Source organism: Corvus brachyrhynchos, unplaced genomic scaffold, assembly GCF_000691975.1.
Source record: "Corvus brachyrhynchos isolate BGI_N302 unplaced genomic scaffold, ASM69197v1 scaffold426, whole genome shotgun sequence".
Taxonomy (NCBI): Eukaryota; Metazoa; Chordata; class Aves; order Passeriformes; family Corvidae; genus Corvus; species Corvus brachyrhynchos.
In genome coordinates, this window is record NW_008238653.1 from 159544 (window position 1) to 179494 (window position 19951).

Below are 19951 nucleotides of genomic sequence, written 5' to 3' on the forward strand. Positions count from 1 at the left end.
TCAGGGGGTCGGGCGGGGGCTGCTGGTGGGGCAGCAGCCCTGGGTGTGCTGGTGCCCCCAGGGGGTTCATGCCAGGCCCGCTGGGGTGCTGGTGGGGCTGCTGGGGGTTCTGGCTGTGCTGCTGCTCCATTTGCTGGCGAGCCCTTAGCTCGGCGTACTTGAGCTGCTCCATGTGGAAGTTCTGCCTCTCGGTCAGCAGCTGCTGCCTCTGCTGCTCCAGCTGTGCCAGAAGGGGACAGAAGGCACAGGCAAGTTAGGAAGGATGCATTTCAAACGTGTTCCTACCAACCAGACGGGGGCTGGGCTGGAAGGAGCCTCTCATTCCAACCCCACCAAACCCAAATCGAACACCTGTCCTGTGGATGTTTGCAGCAGGTTCTGGGAAAGTCTCCAGAGCTTCTTCCAGCTGGAACACAGGGACTCACCTTGTTCTGTCCCAAAACCTCTCAGCAACACAGCTCGTTACTCACAGAGCTCTGCACTGAGAACTCAGCCCTAATGCAGCTCTGGAAGAAACCGGGGCTTTCTCTCTCCATGTTCTGCATGCTGGAATGAGGGAGAACAGGAAACTCAAGGAGTTTTCTAGGCAAGCCCAAAGCAGAACATGTGTGCAGCTGCAGGAGCTTGGGGATCACAGGCAGGAGCCTTCTCCATCCTCTGAGTGCAGGAATTGGATGCCACAGCAGCCAGACACCAGTCGTTTGCACTATTAAGAGCTTTATGTAAAAAACCTAGGCCAATTAACATCAAATAGGCTACTTTGATTAATTATGAAATCGTGTAGAGAGTGAGACCTGAGCAACCTGGCCTAGGGAAGGTGCCCCTGCCCTGGGTGGAACTGGATGATCCTGAAGAACCTTCCAACCCAAACCAGTCTGGAATTCCATGAAAAGACAAAAAAGCTACAGGAAGCATTCCCTACAATCGGGCATTTGTTTGATGGATCAGTGTCCTGGTGAAGGAAGTGGAATTTGACTTATTTAAGGAATATTGACACATTCCCACATTATAACTCTTGGACAACCAGACCCGGGGTCGCGTGACTCACTTACAAATATTCAATGAGTGTTTTAAGGTAGAGACTGTAATTCAGCTGAAAAGCAGGTTGCCAAGGAGACTCTCACCTAGCACGAGTTCTCCAAAAATCCCAAAGCTCCCTCAGTACTCGGTGTTGGCAGCCTGGCTGCTGACAAGGCAGGGATGGGGAGCTGGAAGGGAGCTTCACAGAGCCGCCATTCAGCAGCCCCAGAAGGGCCGAGCTCATGAATTAAACATGATCCTGGCCGGGGTGGAGCGGCTGCTGCAGGCCCACAATGGCATTATTCATGCTGCCCTGGCTCCTTTCTCCTCGGACACGCTGATACGCTGAGGGAAGCACCCGATCAATCCACCCCACCGGGGAAATGGGGCGTGTGGGGAAACATTCCCGAGGTGGCAGACAGCTGGGAGAGGAACTCCTGCAAATGACCCCAAACAAAGGCTCAGGCAACACTTTTTTATTCCTTTGAGACCCTTTTGTGGCCCGCATTGCTCTCTTCGGGCACCCCATCCCGCTACAGTTTAAAAGAGTCCTTACAAGGATGCCCAAACAGCAGCCAGTGCCTGAAAATTCACATTTGAGTATGGAAAGCCAGGGGAAACTTCCCCTCTATACAATCCCTATGCTTGGGATGAGGACAGACAGTTGGACAGGGGATAAAAAGGCACAGAAAGACAAGTTATAACATGAGCTGGTGTAAAGCTGAGCCAAGTTTAAGCTTGGGCTCTAGTACAGAGCCCAAACCCCTGGTTCTGTACCAGGCTCTGTCACCACCTCAGACACAACCCCTGGCTGTACACCCGGACTGGCATTAAAACAACTGCAGCAACACATTTTCCAGTGGGAACTCCATCAGTAACTTACAGCTGCTCCCCAGTCTCAGTCATTCCTGCAGCTGGAATGAGGCAGGAGAGAGGCTGAGAACCTTCACCAAGGCCAGCTCCTGTCACCTGCCCCAGAATCCCAGAGTGCCTGCGTTGGGAGGGTCTGGAGCCCATCCAGTCCAGCCCCTGCCTGGGCAGGGGCACCTGGAGCAGGTGACACAGGAACGTGTCCAGGGGATTTGGGATCCCTCTGGAGAGGGAGACTCCAGGCCCCCCTGGGCAGCTGTTCCAGGGCTCTGCCCCTCCTCCATGGAAAGAGGCTCTTCCTCCTGCTGAGCTGGAACTTGCTGTGTTTTGGTTTGTGGCCACGAGCAGTGGCTGGGCCCATCCTCTGGCAGCCCTGGGGGAGATTTGTGTGGATTGATGGGATCCCCTCTGAGCTTCCCTTGTGCAGACTGACCAGGCCCAGCTCCTGCAGTCTCTGCTCATCAGAGATGCTCCAAAGCCCTGAACATCTCTCTGGCCCCTGCTGGACCCTCTCCCACAGCGTCTCCCTACAGAACCCTGCTCAGGAAATCAGCTGGGATTCAGGGAGGTGGTTCTGGGTGTTACACCTGACAATCCCCCAATATTCAACACCCACTTCTGTACTGTTGTAAAAGCGATGCACCAGGAGGGGCAACTACAAGCATTTAATGTTCCCTAATACAACACATCACTGTGCTACAGCTTCAGCTCCAGCACAGAAATTCCTTTCAGCAGGAGTAGATGAGAAGTGGGTGATACGTCCCAGGGGCTGCCCAGGGAGGTTTGGAGTCCCTATCCCTGGAGGAGTCCCAGGAAGGCCTGGGGGTGGCACTGGGTGCTCTGGGCTGGGGACAAGGGGGGCATTGAGCACAGGCTGGACTCCATGGACTGGGAGGGCTTTTCCAGCCTCAGGGATTCCTCCCTGAACAGAACCAGCAAAGCTTCAGGTGCCATTAGAAATTCTGGGTTGGCAAAGCTCCACCAACAGGCCCCTGGTTTGCCACACTCAGCACTGGCAGCGCTGACACTGCTCAGCTCAAACACAAATAAATGTGCTTTGCCTGAAATGTAACACCCTCCAGTCTGCAGCACTGACTCCTGTCAACACTCACAATCCCTGCTCCTTCCCTGCAAGGAGAAGCCAGGGCAGCAGGAGCGACAGGCACAGTGTGCAATGGCAACAAGGAGCTTTTTCTGCTTTAATTATTCCACTAAATATCCACAATGACAGGTGAAAAGACCGAATTTAACCACCAGGAAGCCAAGGGGAAAATCTGTATGCACATTTTTAAAAAGGGAAATGTCATATGCCTCAAAAGGGAGGAAAAAACCCCTCCCTGTCACTAATGGAATATATCCCCCAAAGAAAGAATCTGCAGGGAACCTTTCCAAAAGAGTTAGGTCCATTTCCTGAGCTGCCAATCAAATACAGACTGAAACGGTAGAGGATGTGGAGCAATCCAGAAATTCCCGCTGACATCCTGCTCCAAGAGAAGTCCACATCTTGTCAAACTCCATCAGTGTGATTAGGGGGAGCTTTGCACTGGAAAAGAGGTTCTCCATGGACAGGGTGGCCAGGCTCCCCAGGGATGCGGCCACGGCATCAGGCCTGGCACAGTTCAGGGAATGTCTGCATGATGCTCTTGCTCACATGGTTTAGTTTGAGGTTCTGTGAGCAGCAGAGTTGGACCCAATGCCCTTCCCAGCCTGGGCTATGATTCCATGGATGCCAAATGGGGATAATTCCATTGCCTTCACACAGAAGGGCAAATGCGGAAATCCCTGGAATGATGAATCAACATCTTCAACCCATTTGGAGTAACTATCTACCCACAACAATGAGGCAGCTAAGAAAAAATACATTTAAAAATGGCCATTCTGATAAAAATGAGATTTTGAGTCATCTTTCGAGCAGCCAGAGAGGAAGCACTTCTCCAAAGCCTCTGGCACTGTGTGTGACACAACTCCTCGTAATTCCTGAGTAATCCAGGCCCAGGCAGCACCTCTCCATGTCCTGACCTCACTCCTCCTCTGACCTCCCCTCTCCTGAAGCTGCTGCTGCCTTCCCGGCTCAGGCAAACCCATCATCAGCACCACCACCACAAATGAGGCTGTCACACCTGAGCATTCCCCTTCCACCTCCACACCCCACTTCCAGGGCTTTCCCACGAGCTGCTCAGAATGCCCCCAAAAACCTGAACCATCTCCTTGGAACTGACTCTTCCCCTGGGTCGGGGGAAAGGCAGACAGGGCTGGTTCCCCTCCTAGGGAAGGAAGGGTTCCACCCATTTCACTCCTCCAGGGAAAAGCTGTTCTTAGGTCAGATATAATCCACGTGAAAAGGCCACCTAAAGGCTCAATTCCACGTTCCTGCTTGGAATGAGGATGAGGAAGCAAACCCAGGACACCCCCAGTGTGCTGCTTATGGAATAGTCAAAACACTGGATGAAGGAGGAAAGGGCTCAAAAGCCACTGTGGGAGGGAATCATGGATTCCAGCTGAAGGAGAAGGAAATAAAGGAGAGGAGAGGAGCTGCTGGTTTTCCACGTTGGCGCACACAGATCTTTGCAGTGACAGATGTAATCCCAAATTCCCACTTACTGCCTCTTTCTCCCGGTCCATGATGGTTTCCAGCTCCTCAAAGTGGCGAAGTTTTATCTCCAGCTTCTTCATCTGAGTTTCCACCAAAAGGGCCACCAGGGACTTGATCTTCCTCTCCTCCACGGCCGCCAGGTGCTGGGGATGAAACACAGGGGTTGTTCTGGGAAGCTGGGCACAATAAGGGGCTGGGAGGGAGGGAATCATCTAGCTTCAGCCACCCTGCTCCGCTTCTGGACAGAAAACAGGGAATTAGACTATAAATCTTATGCTGGGAACCAGAGGCCCTTGGAAGATTATGAAGCTTTTAATCAAATAAATAGGTGTGAAGGTTTCCTACAGGAGCTGTGGAGGATGCTCAGAGCAATCCAGCTCTGCCTCGGAGCCTTCCCAGCACTGGGCACAGGGAGCACTTCCAGCGGGAATGCAAATGAGGGAGAAGGGTCGGTTCAGTGGAGTCAGCTGTGGGTCACCCAAAAGGCTCCCAGCAGGACACACACGAGAGGCTGTGACCCAGAATGACCCCCAAGCAGGTAGATGGCACTGCCATGTCTTTGCCATTAAAATAGTTTTTGCTCAAGTAAAGCGCACGTGGATTCTTTATAAGGCTTTAGCTTCATCCCATTTATACACACACATAAATAACACCAGGGGTCTGTGTATATATATATTTGATACATGAGACAGCCAGGGAAGTGTTTCACACCCTCAGAGTGTGACAAGTGTGGTCATGATGCTTTTAGTCGTTTTTATAAAAACCTGCTGCTCAGAACGAGAACGCCCTGAGAAGGCACCCGCAGTGTCCTGCCTGGGGGCTCTGTGCTCACAGGCACACACGTTCCCACCGTGTCCAAGCCTTCCTGACACATCCAAGGCCTGGGGGCAAGGAGGGCTGGGCTGTCAGAAGGGAAAGGTGAGGCCTGAGGGGAAGAAGGAAAAAAGGAAAAGCAGGAGGCTCATCCAGCCCCAGCTGCAAACAGACCCTGACCGAGGGAGCTGGGCCCCAAACTGCCTCAGAACTGGGACAAACACCAAGCTGGAGGAAAGCACCATTAAAAACCTCCTTGTAAAACCCTGATTATAATCAGAATTTCTCAAACCCATGTGATACTGTGCCATTTGACAGCATTCACCTCCCTGACCCACCAGCAGTGAAGGAGGGTTCAGTAAATGTGGGTAAATGCACTCCTGGCTCTAAAGTAAATTTTAAATCAGGTCTGAGAGAAGCAGAGTGACTCCAACCTCATCCAACACCACATCCGCCTGAAATTCCATCAGCTGTTCCAAAACTGACCAAAGTGCTGCACACAAAATAATGAAACAATGCTGACAGAACAGGGAATTTCATGTCAAGTAACACTGTTTAGTAAACTAAACTTGTTTGTGTGAAAATTCAGAGTGAGGGAAGCACCTGGTGATACAGAGTCTTCTACCAAACACTTCACTCTGTGTCACACGTGCAATTTTAATAATGAAATGGGATTAACAGCAAATCAAAGCACATGATTAGGTAAAGGACAGGTCTCAAAATACACCTTAGAAAGGAAATTATCCCTGAAGTTTTTCCTAGAGAGACTCAAAGAGGCTGTTCCCCAGCCTGACATTACCTGAGCTTTCCGTGGACAAGGGACAAATCCCTACAGCTGCAGCTGAGGAAAACCAGGAACACAAATTCAGTGGTAATTTGAAATGCCTGATAAACCCATCACTGCACCAGCCTTGAGTCACAAATGAGCAAGTGATCCTAAAGGGCTTTTCCAGCCTAAATGGTTCTATAAAAAATAATCACGGAATGCATGAATGGTTTGGGTGGGAAGAGACCTTAAGGATCATCCAGTGCCAGCCCTGCCACTGTCCCAGGCTGCTCCACGCCCCAATGTCCAGCCTGGCCTTGGGCACTGCCAGGGATCCAGAGGCAGGCCCAGCGGCTCTGGGCACCCTGTGTCCGGCCGGGCAAGCCCCAATGTCCAGCCTGGCCTTGGGCACTGCCAGGGATCCAGGGGCAGCCACAGCTGCTCTGGGCACCCTGTGCCAGGGCCTCCCCACCCTTACAGCCCATTCTTTCCCACTATCCCATCCAGCCCTGCCCTCTGGCAGAGGAAAGCCATTCCCTGGGTCCTGTCCCTCCATCCCAAGTCCCTCTCCAGCTCTCCTGGAGCCCCACTGCATCACTGGGATCAGCAGTGATCCTTCTAGGAATGATCTCTTCAGTCCCAGCCAACTCCCAGCAGGACAGGGAGGTCTGTCTGGCAGGAGGTCAAACTGGGACCAGAACAGTTGTTTTGGGAAGGGGAAGTGGTGGATGAAGAGCAGAAGTTCTGCAGCTCAGTCCCAGCTGGAGCAGAGCAGGAGCAGCACAGGACAGGATCCAGCAGGGATACTTCTGCACAGAAAGGAAAAAACCAGCTCACACTGGCTTTCCATTGGGAGGAAAATGAGCAGAAGGGAGTTAAATTCTGATGGTGTTTGTTCAGAAACCAGAACCCGTAAAAACACATTTTAACTGTTGCTCTCTACGAAATACAGAGTCTCACCCTGAACATTCATGTTCACCATTTCTCAAAGAGCACAACTCACAATTTCTTGGTGAAGCTACTGATCCCAAAAGAAAAAAACCAAGAAAAAAGGCCCCAAAACAAATGAAACCCCATTTCAATCACTTGTGTTTAACCCCTGTCTTTCCTCAGAATCCAACTGCAATATTCCTCTGATATCAAATCCTAAGGAAAACAGCTTTCCACATGACCAGGCCTAGAGCTCATGATGAAGAGTTTAATTACTCCCTCAGACAAGACACAGACCACCCAAAGCTCTAATACTGTCTGGCTTTTTAAGTGAGTGGGAAGAGAAATCCCTGTTGAACTTGAATTCTACTCTGAAGCGTCAGCCTCCTAATTACAATACATTATTCCCAATAATGGAAAGCTGAAGCTCTTCCAGAACATTGTTACTGCCATAATGGAAAGTGCCATCAGCCAGGTCCCTGCTCCCTCCAGCTCGTTGTCTCCAGAGGAAGGGAGCAGCAGCTCATCTTCATTTGGAGCAAGTGGCCTTCCATAAAGCACAGATTAAATCTCACGGCTCCTCATGCAGCACAGGTTTTTCCAGCTGGGCTGAGGAGATCTGTGAGTCTGATGAACTGAGAGTCACCCTCAGGTTCAAAGTGATGCACAAGGGAACCACTTTGGACTCTGCTTCACTTCACCAAAATACTGAACCTCAGCTTTGCCTGCAGTTTGGGATTTTAATGGACAAGGAGTTTTCTGCCTTGTGGGATTTTACAACCTGGTTTGAAAGGTAAGAACGAAAATATCCTCCATCTCCTGGGTTCAAAAGGAGGGACTGCACATGACATCACCCACCATCCTCACTCTGGGGGAAGAGTCTAAAGTTAACGAGTCAAAGATCAGAGTGGAAAAGTCAACAGAACACACAACAGCTCGTTCTATCCGTGGAAATCCATCAGGAATAAACACCACCCATGCTTCGCTCTTGGTTTCTGTAAAGCAGGTGGACGTGGAACGTGGCACTGAATCCAAGAGTGATTTAAAAACCCAAATTAGAACTTGAATCCAGAGAAATTTGTAAAGAGAAAACAGACTTGAAAAAGATACTCTAAAAGCAATGAAAGCAGTGTGGTTCCTGCAAGAAGGAAAGGCAAGACAACGTGCAATTAGTAATTACAGGGTAAAGAAAAGCTGATTCAACACAGCTCATTAGAGACCACACACAAACAGGAGTCAAGGGAAGACACCAACGTGCTTTTAACAGAGCTCTTAACAAAACACAGAATCATTAAGGTGTCTGTGGAAGCTGTAGTGCCAGGACAGAACATCCCTCTGTGTCTGCTCCACACAGAGCTCAGGGGTTTGTGTGCAGCCCTGGGGCAGCAGCAGAGGCCATCGAAGGGTTTGTGCCCCAGACCTGCACCCTCAGCACCACAGCCAGACCTCCCAGCAGAAAAAAGCCTTGCCAAGCAATCACACACATTTTGGGCTGCTCCTCAGGGATGTTCATCGAGTCCATAATCACCCAAGGAGCTGCTTAATTACAACTGTTCGTTATCTCACTCAGGGGCCCAGGCAGGAGAAATTAAGGCAGCACCTGTGCTCCCACAAGGTGTCAGGGATCAGAGTGTGAACTCCACAGCTCTGGGACCAAGGAGCACTTCAGGCACAGCTCTGCTGTCCTTGGAAGCCAAGCCCAGGGTGTTGGGGCAGCACCAACCTTGGCCTTGGTGGCAGCAGAGGCCAGGGCAGCAGCTGCAGCTGTGGCCACATTTCCTTCCGAGATCTCGTGTTCCACTTTCTTCTTCCCAGCCTCGGCCTCTTTGTCTTTGCTGCCATCAACGTTCTCCTTGTTCTCCTCTGCCTCCTTTTCCTCTGCAAGACATTCCCAGCCCAGGCCGTTACACGCATTCCCGGGATGGGAGGGCCCCACACTCATTAGGCAGGCACTAATTAACTCCTCCTGACTTCCAGCACTGCTCCCCATCCAAATGCTGACAGGGGAACCCCAGTTTGAGGGGACCTGATCCAACAAATGGGGAAACTTCAAATGCTTTTCATCCCCATCCTCTCAATTCAGCACCTGCCATCAGCTTCCCCATATCATTTCCAAATCAACTCCATCAAATCCAAATGCTCCTTATTCTACCTGGTGCTAAGAACCTGAATCTAAGTTGCAGGAAAAAAGCAATATATCCATTCCCATCCCTGGCAGTGCCCAAGGCCAGGTTGGACACTGGGGCTTGGAGCAGCCTGGGACAGTGGAGGTGTCCCTGCCCATGGCAGGGTGGCACTGGATGACCCTTATAGTCCCTTCCAACCCAAACCATTCCATGATTTTATGGGGCACATGAGAAATGTCAAAAAGAACAAGGTTTTATGTAGGTGTTGTTACTCCTCAGCCTCAGGCTTTGCATCACTTCCCAGGGAAACTGAACAAGGGTAGAAGTGAGCAGAGAATCCCAGAATGGTTTGAGTTGGAAGGGACTTTAAAACCCATCCCATCCCACCCCTGCCACGGGCAGGGACACCTCCCACTGCCCAGGGTGCTCCCAGCCCCGTCCAACCTTGAGCACCTCCAGCAGTTCCACTTCTTTGCATCCAAAATGATCAAATGTTGTGGAATATGAGCAAACCCCCACCCATTTCTACGACCCACAGGCACTTTGGTGCTGCAATTCCTTCCCCCATGCCCAGGGCTGGGAAGCTCAGGGAGGGATTTGGTGCCTGAGCTCTGCAGGGAGGTTACAGTGGAATCTGCTCTGCTGAACACGGAGCAGCCCGAGGTGCCAGGGGAACATTCCCAGCTGGGTTTGGGGCCTGTCCCAGGCACTCTGGGGGAGGTGCTGGAGCAGCTGGCAGCTGTTACCTGTCTTGGGCTCCGCAGCCCCTTCGCTCTCCGGCTCCTTCTCTGCACTCCGCTCGTTTTCCCCTTCCGGGACTTTCTCCCCTTCCTCAGTTTCACTCTCGGCTTTGTTCTCCACCTAAAGGGGATGAGATTGGTTGGAGAATGGCAGGGAGAGAAGATATTCACCGTTAACTTCATTCATGGCCTTCAAATTAATTAATTACCATAAATGAAGAGATCACACTTTAAAGGGTGGCTGCTGCTTCAGCCAAATCTGACAAACAAAGCCAAAATGTGAGTAAAAGTAAATGCTAAACTGGACCAAGTCCAGTGACCCAGGCCAAGCTGGGTTACTCTGTGGGTACAAAAACTCCTGAACTGAGATCACAGAATCATGGAATGGCTGGGAATATGCAGATTTCCAAGTCCTGAGTGAGTCTTCCCCACTTATCTCTTCCCAAATGCCCCTGTATATCAGGGAGGCAGAAGAACGACCTGAAAACAGAGTGGGAAATAACCCCAAGGCTGCACTGATCAGCCCCAGGTTAGTCTGAACTCCTCATGTGGTGAAGGAGGCAACAAGAAATATTTCCTGTTGCTGCAGACTCCAGAAACAGCCATCCCCATTTATTTATCAAGAATGTAGCAGGAATTACACATGGAATTAATTATAGCTTTAAAATTAAATTTACATATAAATATATAATTAAAACATTAGTTTTATGAAAATACATATTAAACAACATTATATTAATATATAAACAAATAAAATAGTAATCATTTAAATATTAGAATAATTTAGCAGTAATTGAAGTGCTATCCTGCAATTCCAGGATCCCAGTTTAATCCCAGTTCAGGTGTGAAACACTCACTGCAGTTTGAGGTACCTGTCTGTGGACGCAGGTTATGAAAAAGCCACAAATGTGTTCTTGTGGTCATTATCAACAGGCTGAAGGATAACAATAATTGGTGTCTAAATATCTGATCTTCCTGGGCAGGGTGGATCACCCCCAGCATCAGGAGGACACAAACACATCCATGCCCAAGAGCCAGCCCAGAATTCCTGTGAGGAGGATTCTCCTTGAGCAGCTCAGCTGGAGGCACCTGGGGCACAAATGGCTGTGGAGTACTGGGAGTGCTCCAAGCCCTGCGTGCCCTGGAAGCCTTGCTGGAAGGCGTTTGCCAAAGCCACTGTCCCAGGGCAAGGTGACACTTCAGGGCACCCCCAGGCAGGAAAGCCCACGGGGCCAGCTCCTTGTGCAGCTCCAATCCCAATTCCCACAGCATCAGCCAGCTCCCGGCTCCTCCCAGCCCAGCCTTTCCTCCCCAGGACCAGGAACAACTGCTGATGCCTCACTGCTGGGATTTAGGACTCAGTCACCGAGAAGAAGCTCTGTGGAGGCTGGAAACTGTGGACACACAAGCAGCACAACTGTCCCCTGTCTTACAGGCACCCTAAAGCTTGGGAACTCAGGATTTAAGTGCCAGAAGCCTCCTGCCAGCGGACCCAAACTCACCTTCTCTGCCTGCTGCCCCTCTGCCTCCGTTTCCATCTTCTCTTCCTCAGCTCCATCTGAGAAACAAAGAGGGAAGTTTTCAGAATTGCCCCCACAGCCACTCACCACACTCGCTCTCTATTTTGGGCTTAACTAAAATCTGCTGCTCTCTAACAGTGGCTTCAACAAAGTCCCAGCACTGAACTCCCACAGACCAGGCTGCTACAAGCCCTGCCCTGTCCAACCTGGCCTTGGGCACCCCCATCTCCCTCCAGCCCTACCCCAGACCAGACAAGGCCCAACTGGTGTGAAAGCGAGACCAACATGAGGAAAGAAAAAGAAATAATAAAGATAATGATTAGAGAGTCACTGTTCCAGGGGCTGGATGGATGCACCTCCTGGCAGGAGTGGTGGAAGAGCTGGGAGTGCATCCCTGTGCTCCAGACACAGCCCTTGGCTCATTCCTTTATTGCTTTATGAAACATTGGTTTTAAATGTTGCTATAATGACAGCTGGTTCCAGAGATCAGGGGATAACAGCCAGCCAAGGAAACACCATGGAGGTGCTGGATAATGTGCTACTATCCCTGATACTTTGTTGGATTGCTCAGAAGACCGAGAAATCCCGATTTATCCACAGCTCTGCAAGGAGGGACAGGGAGGAAGCACAGCCTCGTGGTCCTGGCCCAGGATTTCACAATTTAATGTACAGAGGCATTAAAGGAGCTTATTTAGATCCTGGACTGGGGCGATGCAGAACTGCTGGTGACAAGCCCTGATCCATCTCTAAGCTTCTGAAGACATCAGCTGGTGCTGGGGGTTCATTTTCAGTAATCCTCATTTTCCTGCTAATTCCTGTGTGCTACACTGAGGAAAAACAAGGTACAAAGTGTCCTCCTTGAATAGCAACAGTTCTGTAGAGAAGTTTTTACACAAGTCCCTTCCATATATAAGAAAAACCAACTAAAATGTCTGACTGAAGGGTAATGGTTTTCCTCATGGCCTATTTTAAGATGATAAACCCACTTATCTGAACTATCTGCCACCATAATTCAATTTAGGGAGACTGGGGACATTCTTCCTCACAAGTTTTATCTCGGAGTTAGGATTTAGTGACCCAATAATGTCACAGGGAAAATCTCGATTAGATTTTGTCAGACAGCTCTTTCAAGCCTAGAAGCAGAGTTCCAAACTGGTCTTAAAAGTGTCATCCCTCCCAGGAAAGGGAAGGATTCAATCCTTTAAGAAAACTGGATTCAATCCTTTAAGAAAAAAAAAGGGGAGACAAAGTGCAAAACACTCTGAGTGTGCCCAGCTTGGTGGAGCTCAACCAAAAAAGTACTGCACAGAAATACCCAAATTTACATTCTTGGGTGGGGAGGATCATCAGGATCATCATGGGCAGGGACACCTCCCACTGTCCCAGGCTGCTCCCAGCCCCAATGTCCAGCCTGGCCTTGGACACTGCCAGGGATCCAGGGGCAGCCCCAGCTGCTCTGGGCAAGAGACCAATCCAGGGACCACAGGAGCTGTTGAGGGACTGATGCTGCTGCTGTGGAGGAAGTTCACTGGATCCCAGAATGAAAGGCTGGAAAAGCCCTCCCAGCCCATGGAGTCCAGGCTGTGCCTGATGCCCACCTTGTCCCCAGCCCAGAGCCCTGAGTGCCACCTCCAGCCCTTCCTTGGACACCTCCAGGGCTGGGCCCTCCAAACCTCCCTGGGCAGCCCCTGCCAAGGCCTGAGCACCCTTTCCAGGAAGGAATTCCTCCTGAAACACAACAAATTGCTAAAGCAGGGATCAGGGGAGATTTAGAGGAGGGTGGTCAGGGTGGAAGATCACCAGTTCCAAAAAACAGCACAGAAGATCCTCATCGCTGTTCCAAACAAACAGGACATCCCAGAAAGACAAACTGCTTCCCATTCACTCTTTAGAGAGGATTTTCTCAAGGAAAAGCATGCAGAGCATCTCAAACTGCCCTTAGATCCTCCCTTGTGCCAGGACACATTGATGGACACCATCCAAACCCAAGTGCTCCTTCCCATTCCCAGGGACACCCTCGGAAGAAAAGGGACATGGGACACTGAGATTATTGCAAACAGCCTGATTTAACCTCGCTTCTCTGGTTCTGGCTGCAGCAATAAATGTCAGGTTAAAACCAGGCTGACAACTTCAGACAGGTTGTAGTCAATGGTTTTGGAAAGTGTTTTCCTGCATCAGCTGCAGAGCCCTGACGCGCAGCGACAGCGCGGTGGCTGCAGCTCCCAGCTCCCACGGGTGGGACAACTCACGTGCAAGGGACAACAGATTAAATGATCCATTATTAGTCTTGGGGGGAAATGGTTTGCCTGGGTGGAAGCAGGTTTTTGGTTCTAAATCACAGACTGCTCAAAGTATCACAGAATCAGTGAGGCTGGAAAAAACCTCTGAGACCACTGATGCCCACCTTGTCCCCAGCCCAGAGCACTGAGTGCCACCTCCAGACTCCACCACCTCCCTGGGCAGCCCCTTCTAACATTTAACACCCTTTCCACGAAGAATTCCTCAGGAAGTACCTCAAAACAGCCGAGTCTGGTAAAACTTAATCCCTAATTCCAGAATGAAAGGCTCACACAAAGCCCAAAACATGCCTGACCTTCTGCACAGCCATGACAGAATTGCCTCTGGCCCCTGGCACAGACACGAACACAACTGTACTGATTTTCCTGTGTGATCTAATGAGCTTAATGAAAATACATCCCAGAGGAATCGATCAGTTGGAGATCTGTGTCCCTGGGACAAAGGGGGAAGCCCTGACTCTAAGGAGAAAACCCCTGAAATCCCTTTCCCCTGCACCAAAGATACTCTTGAACTCTCTCCAGCAGGTTTGGTATTGCACCTTGCAGGATGTGGGATCACAGAATCCCAGATTCATTAAAGCTGGAATACACCTCAAATCTACCCTGTGCCCGATGCCCACCCTGTCCCCAGCCCAGAGCCCTGAGTGCCATGTCCAGGAATTCCCCCGACACCTCCAGGGATGGGCACTCCAAACCTCCCTGGGCAGCCCCTGCCAAGGCCTGAGCACCCTTTCCATGCAGAAATTCCTCCTGATGCCCAACCTGAGCCTGCCCTGGCCCAGCCTGAGGCCGTTCCCTCTTGTCCTGCCCCTGTTCCCTGAATGAAAGGATGTTTCTTAGGTCAGGAAGAGGCAGATGGTTGTGAGCCACCACAGGACACCTCTCACGAGGGAAAAGCCACTGGGAGATGAGGAATCATCACCTCTCCAAGGCCCTCTTTGCCCCCGAATCAGCAGTATTCTGTTTCTGTGGAATTCTGTTCTGTCTTGCACATTATCTCCAAGAACACTGAGCCTTTTTTCTAACACAAAGAACTTGGAGCTGAGCTCTGCCCAAGCCCAGTGACTTCACAGAGAACTCAAATGGACTTAGGTCAACAAGGAAACCTGTGAAACATCTCCCTGCTAAGAATTCCCTGCGTTACCAAAGAGATGCAGAAGCAGCAGGTCCAGAACCTCGGCCATCGTGAGAGGAACAAACAAAGCTCTGCAAACAAAAGCAGAGTCACCTGCCTCAGTTTCAGCTCAGCAAACAGTTTAAGGTGCCCTCCAGACATCCCAGACTCCTTTGTTTTCACTGAGGCAACATACAACCTGTCACAGCCAGGCTGGAATATTAATATTTAATTGAGAGGAAATACACTGTAGCTGTGGAAATATCCTGGCTCTGGGTACGATAATGATGCTGTTATCCAAACCATCATTTACATTTCCCACAATAAATCAGGGCTGTACAGCCACCAGAGCTGCCTCTGCCCCTGCCTCACACAGCCTGGGGGCTCAGCAACAGGGGGGCTCCATGGGGAAGGCTGAGGGAGCTGGAAAAGCTGCTGGGGGAGCTGGAAAAGCTGCAGCAGCTTCAGTGTGAGCCACACGAATTCACCAGGAGAGGACTGAAGGGCTCAACCCCCCAGTGGTGCAGACCCAGCCACCAGGCACCTGGACACGCCCAAAGCTGAGGAAGTGCTGTGCAATCCCTTGGTTTAGGAAAGTTTCCATCACCTCAGAGTTCTCGCCCTGGAGAGCAGGAGGGAATCTCCCCACCAAACATGACTAAAATAACTCCCGTGTGGATGTGCCCTCCCTGTGTGTGGTTTTCCAGTGTGTGTGCTTGGGCGTGAATCAAAGCCATCCACAAAGTGGTGAATGTAACCCTCCACTGGAGCCCTTTACAGTGTAGGGATGCAGGAAATCAAACCACCATTCCCTCACTCACTGGCACAGAGCAGCTCCAGCCTGAGGCCCCCAGGACTGGTGGCAGTGGAAATACTTGTTGGAATCAGACCTGAAATGCTCAAGTAATTCCAACACAGCCCCTTCAGAGGCTGCCTCGAGGAATCAGTGTCCTTAACCACCTCTGGAAAGACATTAACAAAGACTTCCTAGAAATCATTAAATACCACAGGTGTGCTGCATATTCCCCTTCTCTGGAGCTCAATCCCAACCCGAAGAGCTGGATCCTCCTTTGCTCCCCTCAGGTGATTTTCACTGACACAGCTGCAGAGCAGCTCCAGTGATCTGTTCCAAAACCTTCACTGGGGCAGGACCTAAGAAAGGTCGTAGTATTTATTGTGGGGAACTGTCTTAGAACCTTAGAGCAGAGTGCCCAGAGCAGCTGTGGCTGCCCCTGGATCCCTGGCAGTGCCCAAGGCCAGGCTGGACATTGGGGCTGGGAGCAGCCTGGGACAGTGGGAGGTGTCCCTGCCCATGGCAGGGGTGGCACTGGATGGGCTTTAAGGTCCTTCCAACCCAAACGTTTCCATGACTCTATGAAAGCAGAGGACAGAGTCCACCACACTCACCACAGCACCTGAACCACTTCAGTCTCCTCGTAACTCCACTGAAGCCTCACTTTATCAACTTAAAAGGAATTACCACCAGCTTTTAGAAAAACTGACAATGAAGACTTAGAAGAGGAGATTCTTGGGTATTAACTTAAGCTCCTCCAATCTGTTCCAGTCATTTTCCCTTTTCACATTCCCTATTGACTATAATTTACTGATATTAAAGAGTTTTAAAATGATTATAGAGCTCTGACATAATTTTGTTTCTGAAATATAACAACTAATGAACTTTAATTCTAGTATGGAACCCTAAGCTGATACTTTTATTTATCCATAGTTGCATTTATATATAAAACCAGCATTCTGTGATTCCATTACTTGAGGGACAGGACACAGGGAATGGCTTTGAAGAGAAAGAGGGCAGGGTTAGGTGGGATATTGGGAAGGAATTGTCCCCTGTGAGGGTGGGGAGGCCCTGGCACAGAATGCCCAGAGAAGCTGTGGCTGCCTCATCCCTTAAAGTGTCCCAGGCCAGGTTGGATGGGGCTCACCTGGGATAGAGGAAGGTGTCCCTGCCCATGGCAGGGGGTGGCACTGGATGGGCTTTAAAGCCCCTTCCACCCCAGCAGCCTTTGATTCTATGACAATGTAACAGCCAGTGAGCTTTAATTCCCATCTGGAAGCCCCAGCAGATGTTTTGATGCCTGTGCAGCTGCGCTGAGGTACAATCCCCCCGGCGTCCGAGCACGGCCACAGCCCGCGGGACCCTCTCTGCCATGGACACTCGGGGTCCCTGTGCCCAGCTCAGGGGGGTGGGAGGCACCACAGATTGCTGAGTGACCCAGTTCACTCGGGCTGAGCAGCTCCCCCAGGGAGAACCATCTGCTCCTGCCCTCATTTACTCCATTAGTCACAGCCCAGTACAAATCGCATTAACGGCGCCGGGGCAGGGCTGGCCTGGAGCTCCCCACGCCGCTCCCTCAGGACCAATGGTGGGGTGGGCACCTGCCCTGAGACCCCCACCACTGACGGGCACTTCAGAGTCCCCACTTCCAACCTGGGCCCAAGTTCTCCCAGAGAAAGGGCCAGAAAGGGCCAACCTGGCAATGGGGAAAACTCCCAGGGTGGGGCTGCAGACTCGAAGCAGCAAATGTGTTATGCGGGGACATGCTCAGGACAGGGGGAAATGGCCTCAGGACGTGCCAGGGGAGGCTCAGGGTGGCCATCAGGAGGAATTTCTTCACGGAAAGGGTTGGTAAATACTGGAAGGGGCTGCCCAGGGAGGTTTGGAGTGCCCTGGAAGTGTCCAGGGAAGGCCTGGCTGTGGCACTCAGTGCTCTGGGCTGGCGACAAGGCGGGCATCAGGCACAGCTTGGACTCTGTGACTTTGGAGGGCTTTTCCAACTGCAATGATCCTGTGAGGTCCTTAACAACCCACAGTGACACCTGTACCATGAAATATGGGAAAGGGGAACAAAGACTGGAAGAAAAATTTAACTTAAGCTGACCTTATTTTAAAACAACTATGAAATTAAACTCAGCCCCAGACAGAGGAGCACTGAGATTTGGTCTATAGTTCACTTGTAAATAAACCCCAAAGCCTTGTCCTTCCAGCAGAGCTTCGATGCCTGCTGTCAGCTCTGAGGAACAGGGAGCAGCAGATATTCCAGATGTTTCTCTTCCCTTTCCAGCACAAAGTGCACATCATCCCAAAGCACCAAGCTGCTCATGGCAAGTCTGTCCCACTGAGTGCAAAACTGAGAGATGTGACAGAAGGGCTGAGTGGTTTGTTTGCTTCTTTTCTATTTAAAAACTATCTTGGTGATTTAAATGGCATTTTGAAATCTCATTTACTGGGTAGTTGTGCAGTGGACATTAATGCTATAAATAGCAGTCTTCCATGGGTAGCAGTTGATAACTGAGGAGCACCAAACACAGTCCCTTGTGATCCCATCCCACAATCTGGCACCTTGCTCGTGTCTCTGGATGGGGTGACAGCAGGTCAGCTATGAAATGCAGGAGCACATCCCAAATGCAGCCTCCCGGTCGAGCTCCATCACATCCTGCTTAGCTTCACCCAAAGCCAGACGTGCCTTTACACGTCCAGTCACTAAATTCACTAAAATCATTTGTGATAAGCTGAACAAAGAAGGAGCCAACAGTGCTGAGAGGAAAACAACAGTGACAAGATGGTAGATCTGCACCCAAACGAGAAAAGCAAAGTCTGAGGAAGCCGTGGGTACAGAGTAAAGTGTCTGCTCCTCCTGCTGGGGAGAGCCATGAGGGTCCCACAGAGAGGGGCCACACAGGGCTTCACTTCCCAGGGAGCTGCTTTGACACTCCAGAGTATTGAGGAACCAATTGGCACCAGCCAGGGTTTCAGAGAAGAGACTTAACAGCAGAATATTTGCTGAACATAACAGAAATGAAACCAGAGCTTGTTAACACGCACAGGTAATGCCCAGCAGAATTCCAGCACAACTAGAGCAGGACTGGATTATCATGTGCCAGTCCAGCACTTCATCAGAAATTCCTCTCCTGCTGCCTTCGCAGTGAGCAACAGACTCAGAGTGCCAGACTGACCTTAAAACCCACTGCCCAAACCCCTCAGCTTGCTTTGTCTTAACCCTGCAAAGGCAGCATCCTCCAACTGCTCCAACACCCCAGCTGATGGAATATCCTGCTCTGGTATTTTTGGTCAGTCCACTCTGTGCATCCCAAGCAACAGCATTTCCACACAGTGAGAGCAGGAAAACAAACCCCTGAAACTCAAGCCACTCCTGAATTCCTTAGTTCAGTGTCCAAGTCAATCCTGCAGTGAGCAGAACGACCCATCCCCTTCTCCACACCCACAACTTCCATCTCCTGCTGGAGGTGGAACTTAGGGCTCATCAGGACTCAGAAGAGAACGCCCCAAGAAACCCCACCTGCAGCACTCCCCGGGGAGGGAGCACTCACCCATCTTCTCGGGCTCGTCGGGGCCGGTGCCGGCGATGCAGCTGCTCTCCAGGCCGTAGGTGGGATCCACCTTCCCAGAGGCTGGTGCTGCTTCCTGCACTTTCTTCACGTGGGCTTCCACCAGCTCCAGGGGCACCTCCTCTCTGACCCGGGAAAACTCCTCTGTGGGACAGGACACAGAAACTGTGGCATTCTGGGGCTTTTGCAGCAAATTAGGTCACGTTTTCTCTGATCGGTGTGCAGGTAAACCCTGGGACAAAGGGAATTCTCAAATATCTGAGTTCCTTCCTGTCACATGAGGTAGCTGATTTTGTCTTTCAGATGTGGCAGTAAAGAGTCTCCTTCCAATTATATAAATTTGTGTTTTATGTGGAAGAACAAGGAAAAATGTGAAAGGAACTATTTTATCAAGTGGACACATCCAGTGTTCACTAGAGACTTGAACCCTCCAGTGCAAGACGCACCTACCCATAACAGGAGGTGGAACAGGAGGTCCCTTTAAGGTCCCTTCCAACTCAATCCAATCTGGGAATTCTAGGATCTCTGGCAGATAATTTCCCACAGGTAAAACTGGAAGATTCACGCTGAATTTACCCGGAGCTGCACTGGTGACAGCGGTCAGAGGAACACCATCCACCAGGTGCAAACACATCAGGAGCACTGAGGGCAGAAGGGAACACCAACCATTCCCAGGCACTCAGTGGCCTCTTGGAGCCACTCCAACTTCAGAGTGCCTGCGTTGGGAGGGTCTGGAGCCCATCCAGTCCAGCCCCTGCCTGGGCAGGGGCACCTGGAGCAGCTGACACAGGCACGTG

At 50.9% G+C, this 19951-nt stretch overlaps 1 protein-coding gene across 1 annotated transcript in view; it reads right to left on the reverse strand.

The window, feature by feature from the left end:
- The window catches only part of SMARCC1 (SWI/SNF related, matrix associated, actin dependent regulator of chromatin subfamily c member 1), a 59611-nt gene that overhangs the window by 10361 nt on the left and 29299 nt on the right, over positions 1 to 19951 (reverse strand). The window contains exons 20-25 of the mRNA XM_017737673.1: positions 19137 to 19298; positions 11361 to 11416; positions 9865 to 9979; positions 8716 to 8870; positions 4492 to 4626; positions 6 to 220 (exon numbers count right to left, since the gene is read on the reverse strand). Of these exons, the coding sequence (XP_017593162.1) occupies positions 6 to 220; positions 4492 to 4626; positions 8716 to 8870; positions 9865 to 9979; positions 11361 to 11416; positions 19137 to 19298 (838 nt within the window). The remainder of the gene's footprint in view (positions 1 to 5; positions 221 to 4491; positions 4627 to 8715; positions 8871 to 9864; positions 9980 to 11360; positions 11417 to 19136; positions 19299 to 19951) is intronic.